The sequence below is a fragment of the Caenorhabditis elegans genome, chromosome IV (genome assembly GCF_000002985.6).
Source record: "Caenorhabditis elegans chromosome IV".
Taxonomy (NCBI): Eukaryota; Metazoa; Nematoda; class Chromadorea; order Rhabditida; family Rhabditidae; genus Caenorhabditis; species Caenorhabditis elegans.
The window spans coordinates 410,062-419,995 of record NC_003282.8 but is presented as its reverse complement, the minus strand read 5'-3'; the positions used below and the strand labels follow the sequence as shown (position 1 = coordinate 419,995).

At 33.5% G+C, this 9,934-nt stretch overlaps 2 protein-coding genes and 1 non-coding gene across 6 annotated transcripts; 2 read left to right on the top strand and 1 right to left on the bottom strand.

Moving 5' to 3' along the window:
* Nucleotides 1–37: 37 nt before the first annotated feature.
* eri-1 (3'-5' exonuclease eri-1) lies at nucleotides 38–4,361 on the top strand (the record flags this gene model as incomplete). 4 transcript variants are annotated; one of them, NM_171244.5, is made up of 12 exons in its annotated part: nucleotides 38–379; nucleotides 597–717; nucleotides 772–873; nucleotides 1,405–1,477; nucleotides 1,521–1,644; nucleotides 1,710–1,845; nucleotides 1,894–2,091; nucleotides 2,658–2,825; nucleotides 3,166–3,275; nucleotides 3,332–3,440; nucleotides 3,811–3,901; nucleotides 4,038–4,361. In NM_171244.5, the coding sequence occupies 12 exons, from the start codon at nucleotides 45–47 to the stop codon at nucleotides 4,217–4,219; spliced, it is 1,749 nt and encodes a 582-aa protein (NP_741292.1). The 4 variants fall into 4 exon arrangements, with proteins under 4 accessions (NP_741292.1, NP_741293.1, NP_001368344.1 ...); NM_001380006.1 differs by lacking the exons at nucleotides 38–379; nucleotides 597–717; nucleotides 772–873 and having other exon boundaries at nucleotides 1,465–1,477; nucleotides 4,038–4,219; NM_171245.5 differs by lacking the exons at nucleotides 3,166–3,275; nucleotides 3,332–3,440; nucleotides 3,811–3,901; nucleotides 4,038–4,361 and having other exon boundaries at nucleotides 2,658–3,128.
* A 19-nt stretch (nucleotides 4,362–4,380) lies between these two features.
* T07A9.12 (uncharacterized protein) lies at nucleotides 4,381–9,123 on the bottom strand. Its single transcript, NM_001392245.2, has 4 exons — nucleotides 9,001–9,123; nucleotides 5,645–5,755; nucleotides 5,406–5,554; nucleotides 4,381–4,678 (listed from the first exon to the last, which is right to left on the bottom strand). Exons 2-4 carry the CDS (start codon nucleotides 5,744–5,746, stop codon nucleotides 4,492–4,494), a joined length of 438 nt encoding a protein of 145 aa, NP_001380072.1. The 5' UTR covers nucleotides 5,747–5,755; nucleotides 9,001–9,123; the 3' UTR covers nucleotides 4,381–4,491.
* A 711-nt stretch (nucleotides 9,124–9,834) lies between these two features.
* 21ur-12468 lies at nucleotides 9,835–9,855 on the top strand. Its single transcript, NR_052869.1, has one exon.
* The last annotated feature ends 79 nt before the right edge of the window (nucleotides 9,856–9,934 follow it).

The following is a 9,934-nucleotide window of genomic DNA, read 5'->3' as shown; positions in this document are numbered from 1 at the left end:
GCGCATTCGAATTTACATTGTTTTTCTAAAATTTCAGTTAAAAAATGAGCGCAGATGAGCCGTCTCCAGAAGACGAAAAATATCTGGAAAGTCTACGAGATTTGCTGAAAATCAGCCAAGAATTCGATGCAAGTAACGCAAAACAGAATGACGAACCAGAAAAAACAGCAGTTGAAGTGGAATCGGCTGAAACCAGAACCGACGAATCTGAAAAATCAATCGATATTCCACGTGAACAGCAACTTTTACCCTCCGAACGTGTTGAGCCTTTAAAATCAATGGTGGAACCAGAATACGTGAAAAAAGTGATAAGGCAAATGGATACAATGACTGCTGAACAGCTAAAACAAGCGTTGATGAAGATTAAAGTGTCCACAGGGTAAAATTATGCTAAATTCATTCAAACTTCTTATTTTCCTAACAGAACCCAATTTCGTACATTTAAGATATAGCTTTGCTTCATTTTTGATAGTTTTGTTAAAAAGAAACAGCATTTTTTGAATCATTTTGCGTTAAATATAGTCATCCGTAAAAGAAATAATGTAATTTTCTTACTAAAATTTCGAAATTAACTTAAATTATAACTCTAATTTCAGCGGAAACAAGAAAACTCTTCGAAAACGGGTTGCACAATATTATCGAAAGGAAAATGCATTATTGAATCGAAAAATGGAGCCGAATGCCGATAAAACTGCACGCTTTTTTGACTATTTAATTGTATGATTTTCAGAATTTCTGGAAAAGAAATACTTTAGTTATTAATTATTTCAGGCAATTGATTTCGAGTGTACGTGCGTCGAGATTATATACGATTACCCACACGAAATCATCGAATTACCGGCAGTTTTGATCGACGTTCGGGAAATGAAAATTGTAGGATTTTTTCATCTTTGAAAATGGAATATGTCGAATTACGCATGTCGTGTACTCCCCGCGGACAAGGATTGAACAGTTCTCAGTTGAAATTCTTGATTTTGGATTTTTCCTCTGGGGTTTCGGCTCGAATTTTATTTTTTTTTTTCGTGTTTTCCCGCAAGAAAATCATTTTTTCCGGGAAAAGGTGACAAACGTTTCGTCATCCTATCGAAATCTGGAATATAAAAATGTATTCAACAAAAAACGTTTCAAATACAACATTTTTCGTCTTTTTTGGGTTTCTTATTTAGCTATAAAATTTGTTTCGCTTGTGAAGAAAATATTGGAAAAAAATAGAAAAATCCTTCTCCCATTTTTCAATTTAAGGCAGATGGAAGTTCTTTGGTGTATTATCAAGTTATAAAAACTGACTAAACTGAAAGCTTTTTTTGTTTTGTTTTGTTTATTTATTTTAGGAATATAAATAAAAAACGAAAAATATATAACTTTATAATATCCATCGTCAAAATAAGCATATTTAATTTCCAGATCAGCGAGTTTCGAACCTATGTCCGACCTGTCAGAAATCCGAAGCTCAGCGAATTTTGTATGCAGTTTACCAGTAAGACACTAATGTCATTTTTAAAATGTAAACCCTGTTGTAGAAATTGCCCAAGAAACAGTCGATGCTGCTCCATATTTCCGAGAGGCTCTTCAACGGCTGTACACATGGATGCGAAAATTCAATCTCGGACAGAAAAATTCCAGATTCGCATTTGTTACTGATGGGTAAGGAATCGAAGACGATTTTTTGTTCACTAAAACTTCAAAGTTGTGCATAACGAACTATTCAGACCTCACGATATGTGGAAATTCATGCAATTTCAATGCCTTTTATCGAATATTCGAATGCCCCATATGTTCCGAAGTTTTATCAACATCAAAAAGACATTCAAAGAGAAATTCAATGGACTTATCAAGGGAAATGGAGTAAGTTTTTAAGGTTCAAATTTTAATTAAAACCTCAATTCTCTTCAGAAATCCGGAATTGAAAACATGTTAGAACGTCTGGATCTGTCGTTTGTTGGAAATAAACATAGTGGATTGGATGATGCAACGAATATTGCAGCGATTGCGATTCAAATGATGAAGTTGAAAATTGAGTTGAGAATTAATCAGAAATGCTCGTATAAGGAGAATCAACGGAGTGCTGCGCGAAAGGATGAAGAGCGAGAGGTTCGAAACAGACTACGTCGTTTTCACCCGATGGGTTGACTCTCCCATTCGGTCTCGGGTGTCAACAAGTGATTCCATGTTTTGAAAAAAGCTCTTCCCTCAACCCTTAAAATTTCGATATGAAATTGTTTCAGTGCATTTTTCACTAATTTGGAGACCTGTTGAATTGCTCTAAATGTTTTTTTGCAAAGTTCAATGTTTTTCAGAACGGTTATAAGTAGGTGAACACTCTGGGAGATTTTTGGACTTTTTTTTGTTGTGAAAATCTGAACATTTTTGGATCAAGTGGAGTGAAGAAACTTTCAGATTTTTTTCAAAAAATTACAAATTTTTGAAAAATCTCCCAGAGTGTTCACCTACTTCTAAACGTTCTGAAAAAACATTAAAGTTTGAAAAAAACGCATTTGGAGCAATTCTACAGGCCTCCAAAGTAGTGAAAACAGGCACTGAAACAATTCCAGATCGAAATGAAGTCTGACGATAAAATGGAAACCTTTCCTTCTTGTTAGGAAAATTAGGAAATAGTTCATCACAAATTTCAATTAAAAAGTTATTAAATTTTTCAGTTAGAAGACGCTGCAAACGTGGATCTTACATCAGTCGATATCTCTCGTCGTGATTTTCAACTTTGGATGCGTCGTTTACCACTGAAACTGTCCTCTGTGACACGACGAGAGTTCATAAATGAAGAGTATTTGGATTGTGATTCATGTGATGATTTGACTGATGATAAGGTGAAACATCTACATTCTTGTGATATTTATGAAATTTTCGATGAAAAAACTTCAGCTAGTTTTACAGATTCAAAGTGTTTGATTTGCTAGGCGAATTTTGGCAAAAGTATACTTATTGATGTAAACATTTTCCCTATCAATTTTGTGTCTTAGCCAACGAATTTCCAAATTTTATTTCAAAAGTAAAATTCCATGTCAAATTTTACATTTTTAGTTTAAAAATTATGTTTCTTCCAAGCCCACATTTTTCATTGAAACTGGTATAGTTGTATTTGATTCGCCCCGAATAAATAATTTTCTGTTTCCATGTTTTATACACACAAAAACTCAAAATTTTCAGAACGACGAGGCGGCATTCCAGGAAAAAATGGCAATTCGAGAGTATTTGGAGAATAAACAGACGGAAGATTTCGCGAAAATTGCTGCTGAGCGGGGAATTTTTAAAATTGGGTAATGGACTTTGGATGGAATTTTGAACAAAAAAATCTAGTTTCTGGCGTTTTCAGTGAAATAAAATCATATCAAACTGCAAGACCGATAATAGAGGATGATGACGTGGATGTTGAAAGTGAAGAGGAAGATTATGGAACTGAATTTGAAATGTTGGAAGTTGTGGTGAGAATGTTGAGAAAAAACACTTCAAAAATATCAATTTTGTTTTTAAAAATCAACGCCACGATTCGATGAATCGAAATTCAAAAATTCTCCGAAAAAGCGGAAAACTCTGCTTTTGAAATCAGAAATTTGCAATGTTTTCCGGGATAATCGAAAATTTCTTTCAAAAAAAAATTAATGTAGGTATAAATTTCAGATTCATCGTGGTGTGGATTTTAAAAATCCGCGAGAGAAAAAAATTCTGAATAACTAAGCTTTTCGATTTTCGTATAATACAAAACCGAACTTTTATTTTGTTTTCAAATTTTAATAAAATTCGAGCAAAAAACCAAATCGATTTGGAGTTTTAATAATTAATTTTTTCGTTCAGGAAAGAATGCCTCCAGTTAGTTCTACGTTACACACTGAAGTCGATTTAGATGCTGTATGGGAACGAGATGGTGGAAGTGATTCTGAAAGAGGTACGTCGAGGGAATTGCAATATGGAAATTGCATTAGAAAAAGCTTGAAATTCTGTTTGATTAAAATGTCAATTCAATTGCTCCCAAAGTTTAAATTATTGAATAGCACTTAAAAAACATAATTGTGAAAATTCAGAAAACCTCTCAAATGCTCCAAGTCTCCACGAGTTTCCATCGTCATCCACATCATCACCACATGCCACGTCAGAACATGTGACGTCATCATCACCACTTCATATCGACGATGACGTGGACCGCGTGTTGAATGCGCCGCCCAAAAATTCGTTGGCATCGTCTTCAAATCGATCTAGTTTCTAGATTTTCTTGTATACGAATTTAATTATTTTTGCAGGTTTTGTAGTATTCGAGTATTTCATTTTCATTTTTGATCTCAATTTTTTTTCGCTCCAATCTTTTTTCTCCTTTAAATCGCGTTTATATGAAATTTGTCACATGTTTTATTTAGGTTATACACGGATGACGTTTCAGATGGTATTTATTTGTATTTCTTTTGGAAACCCGTTGAAAATAGGAAAAAACAACAATAATGTACAGAAAATGATAGGAAATGAGAAGAATGAGCAGTTAAACTAGTTATTTGTTGCCCGACACATTTGAAATCCCCACGAAGCCAGGAGAAGCCACATTGGCAAAAAAACCATCCCATACGTATTCCGATTTGCAACTTCTGATTTCTCCAACTCTCCACTGATTTTTTCAACGATGAAGTATATGAAGAGCGTGATGCATGTGAGACGGAATATGTTGAGAATTACTCTGAAAAAAAAATATATATTGCATGTTCAATTTTGAATTTTCTGTTTTCACAGATGATTCGCATTTGGTCTGTCGCAAGTAGGAACACGTAATTTGCGTTCAACGGGCTATAATTTCGCAGTTATGTATTCCTACGGACTGGTCTCGCCACGATCTTTCCGGCGGCCGCTTCATTTTAATAAGAGTTTCAGAGTTGTAAAACCATTTTTGGAAAGACCACAAGAATCTTGAATTAAGCCAATATTTAAAAAATTTATTGCTGTGAGAACTATTTAAACTAATCTAAACGTCTTTAGGTACCAGAAAAGTTTCAGAAAAATGCAAAACAGAGACAGTTTTTCTGCGTTAGAGTTGTAAAAAGAAGGTTATTTCAGGCATTTAACTCGAACTCCAAAATTTTGATTTTTGCTCCAGGCATACGGTACCTGATCTCGAAACCATAAATGCGAAAAAATTGTGCGCCTTTAAGTGAGTTCTGTAATTTCAAACTTCAATTTTTGAAAAATTTCCATTGATTTCTTATGAAAATCGATCAAAATTCAGCAGCAGAGGAATTTTGAAATTTCAGTACTAAATATTTAATAAAGGTACACGTTTCTACATTTAACGACAAGTTCTCTTTGGTGCAAAAATTGCAAAACCGCGACTCCAGGTTTGCCAACAGTTGTTTATATATTTCATCAAACACAAATGAAAATTTTAAATTAAAAACAGGTTCAAAACTTACCTAACAGTAGGACCTCTATAATCCTTAAATTCGACACATGATCGAAGATAAATGATGAATACGAAAAAATAAGAAAATGCAAGTCCAACGAACAAAGGAGATGCCACCCACATATATGAGATTGATACTGTTTCGTGCAGTTTTAGACACTGAAATTATAACTGTTTTAGATGAACTTATTTATAACTGAAAAATAATATTCAAAATGGTTTACTTTCGTAAGCTTTTTTTCAACATACCAACATGACCGAAGATACGATAATTGCTGCAAAATGAACCCATAATTCGAACAATGTAATGTCAAACCAAGTTGTCATCTCTCGAAGTGTTAGAAGCACCATACTAAAATTCTGAAACTCGACTTTTGTACAAAAATTCTTAGAGGATATAAAAAATTAAAGGAACATATCAACCAAATTTTTTAATTTATCATCTTAAAGTCGTTGCAACATGTGCTTTGATAGCATGACGCCACTAGTTTTTTTTGCAGGACTTCGAAAAACTACGTAATATCAGTGATAGTGTCAGTTTGAATTTGATCACGGCCCGAGAAGTGGTACCTGTACGCAATTTGTCTACCGTACCACTGGCTGCGTTTATGCATTTTTCTCAAAAACGTCACCTTAGTTTTTTAAAATTTGGAAGACGAAATGACCAAAAAAAAAGTTATATAATTTTCGTAGGTGAATTTTTTCCATACCTTCTGTTTGAACCAGGAGGTTATGCTTTGTGTCCGGTAGAGGGCATTTACACTGATGTACCCTTTGCCGGGCCGTGATGATATTAATTCCTGCAAGTTTCCGCTGCGGTGTTTACGTATCTCATGGGAGATCGAGGCCTCAGCTTTTGGAGCACTTGAAAAAGTAATTGAATAGAACAAATTTGCTCGCAAAATAATGGGTAGCTGAGCGGCAGAAATAGAAAATGGAGTATGTTCTAAAAAACCAGTCAATCAACAGAAACTAAGTATTATTATTTTCTATATGTATTTAAAACTTATTCCGTGTGTCCATAGTTTTTAGTCTATGAAGTCTTTGATAGTGAATTGGGTTTAATGTAGGGATATAATCGGGGTACCGTAGTGGTACGATAAGAGTACTGTAAGTTTACGGTAGTTTCAGAAAAAAATAGTTTTCAGCCAGAGAAGCCGGGAGCCGAGGTGCGGTCCACGGCTGGTATAGTTATATAGTTATAATACCCGGTTGTTAAAACTATATAGTTATATACTTAGTCTTTGTTGACTGACTGGTCTTATTAGAACATGCTTCATTTCTGGGTATACCCACAAAAGTCAGAAATTCAGAAAGGACAAAAAACAAAGCTTAAAAAGTCAAGAAGGTCAGGGCTGTGCGGCATCCGGATTTTTCGGCGAACCTTAATTTTTTTTTTCGGCAAACGGCTTTTGCCGTTTGCCGAACCTCTAACATTTTTCGGCGAACGGCATTCGCCGTTCGCAGACTTATAATTTTTTTCGGCGATCGGCATTCGCCGTTTGCCGAAAAACCCAGTTTTTTCGGCACTTTTCGGCATTTTTAAAATTTTTGATGTTTTGTTGTTTGTTCTTGCATTTTCTAAATCTAAATAGTTCAATTCCAAAGTTTGATAAGGAGTGTCTTGGTTTAAATTTTCAAGCAAAGATCAATTTCATATTTAACCAACCAGACTGTTGAGATAACCAAAAAAGGATCCCAGAGGAGAGAATGATTCAAAACAATTGTACACGTGGACAGCCATAGACAACATCTTCGAGGGTTTTATGGTGGGGTGACGATGTGTCGACAAAAAGAATATGGCTACTAACTCAAATATGTTGATTTTTGGGAAGTGTTAGAAATACAGGTGACTTGGGAGTGTTCGGATACAAGAGACACAGAGATGTCCCCTGATTGTTTGCAGAAAGCAATTTTTAAGGGTATGACTACAATGTTTGTACATTAATGTTTCAACGGATGAATGTGAAAAACTTGAATATATATTCGATTAACTTTAAAAAAACATTTTTCACAAATGCCGAAAAATGACGAAAATTTTTCGGCATTCGCCGATCTTTTAACCGAAAATTTTTTCGGCGAACGGCATTCGCCGTTCGCCGAACCTTAATTTTCGTTCGGCAAACGACATTTGCCGTTCGCCGTTTGCCGCACACCCCTGAATTGAACGTTTTACTTTAAAAAAAAGGGACATGTTCACTTCGGCAAAGCTGCCTGTTTGAATTTCCTCCAAAAGAAGAAATGCAAGACCAATCGGACGGATTGTGTGGAGTTTGAAGACGCTGATTGGCTCGAAAGTTCAAACGTGTAACAGAGAACCCTGCCATTGAAAAATCACGTTTTTCGACAATGAATTTACATTCTTACCCAATTTTTTCTCGTTTTCTTTGTGGTATTCCAGAAGTTTAAATTATTTTTGATGTTTTCAGGAAAATGATAAAATTTGGCCACTTTTCCTAATGTTCTCTGATATTTCAGCACACGCGTCCATTCTCAGAAAAAAAACACGAATAACTGCTGTTTACCACATTGTACTTTCATCTCTCTTTCAAGGAACTATTTTTTTATTTCTATGTATAATTTTCTTGAGAAGAAGTTTTTATTTTTTAAATAGATACAAACTTTTTTGCGTTGAAGAATTGTTCAAAAAGGTAGTTAGGATAGACAAAAATTCAAATTCAAAACTATTTTTCCAATGAAATTTATTATTGTTTGATCAGTGAAAAAAGTAATATAGAACATCTTTTGTACAGTACACTAATTCGATTTGTGTGCATCTTTACAAAATTGTCTCCTTCATCCAAAAATTGGATTCTAGAAGTAAATTTCATAAAAACAGTATTCTATTATTTTTGTTACGAAAATATTTCACAATTCTCGGAAGAAAACGAGATGATTGTGGTTATTGGGTAAGTGTTCAAAGAATATACATAGAAGTTCCAAATTTAAAGGTGGAGTAGCGTCTGTAAGTTTTTTGCCATAAATGACAGAATAGAGACCCAATATACTAAATATAACTGTTAAAAAATGTAGAAAATGTATGAAATTTTTCTAATTTTTTAATGATTTTTTTCTTAATTTTACAAAAATTTAAAAAAAAGGACTGAATTAAATTTGAACTCCCGCGCAAATGAGTGACGTCATTTTCGAAACTTTTGCGTTTTCAGCCTATATTAATAGGTTTTTCTTCATTTTTCCTTTGTTTTATAATTTGAAATACAGTCTGTCAATTTTTCAGACTAAAAGAAAATGTATGATTAATTTTGAATAATTAAGCCAATTTCAGAGTTTCGGTAAGTTTCTTCGCAATTATCAAGTTTGAAAAATGTTTGAAAAATTGAAAAATTATGTTTCAAATTATAAAACTAATTGTAAGAATAAAGAAAAACCAATTAGTTTGGCCGTAAAACACAAAATGTCGAGAATGACGCCATTAATTTGTGCGAGAATTCAAATTTAAATCGGCCTTTTTGAAAAAATCATAAAAAATTTATTATTATTTTTTGATTTTTTAACAGTTATATTTGGTAAATTGGGACTGTATTCTGTCATTTATGGCAAAAAAACCACTACTTCACCTTATAATTTAAAATTATCCAACTCACTATCTCTGTGTTTCATTTTAGCATCGAGTTATCACTTCCGATGACTAACAAATGGGAAATCTAAGGAATAATGCAGAGATTGAAAAGAATTAGAGAAACAAACAGACAAAATCAAGTATTATTTAACAATTGTAAAGAACAACCAAAAAACCCCACAGGAAAGACCACACAGAATGTGGACCCACGACTTTGGGAGATTAGGCACCTACGAGATTTCATGGCCCAAGTTAATTGGGTAGCGCTTTGAGTTGTCATAAATGTTAATAATTGAGAAAAAGATATTTAAAACTTAAAACGTACATATTAAACTTATTTCTTATAGAATTTACTTTCAAAGCTTTTATTATAGGCGGTCGATTTGTTCTACGGCAACTCTATTCTCCAAAACAGAGTGGTGTCTCTTTTCTGTCTGATTCTCTACTTCTCTACACATTTTCAATCCTAGGTGTGTCTCTCTCTGAAGGATGAAATCTCTATTTCTCTGCATCTCCTATTTGGCTTCAGCCTATCGCTTCTCTTCCGCACACAAACATTCACTCAGTGACGTAACTTTTAATACCTACACTATTTCTCTCTTTCGCATTGTCAACTTATATATATATATATGTATATAGATCATTCCTGTACTATTTAATTTTTAATTATAACTTTTTAAAAAGGTTATTTATGATTTAAAAAAAACAAAATCTAAAGTGTCTTTAAAGTGTAAAAGTAAAAATTGGCAGGCTGGGTATACTGCCTTTTTTCTTCAAGTTTTCGAATCTAAGTAAAAATAAAAAATTTCCCCTGCTTTTTTAATACAATTTTAGTTTGAATTTTACTTGTTGAGAATAATAGACTTCAATTATCTCGATGCAGTATTATGTATTTCACTAATAATTAACAGCAAATACCTCAAAATTACCCCGAACTCGAACTATTGCTAGAATAAACC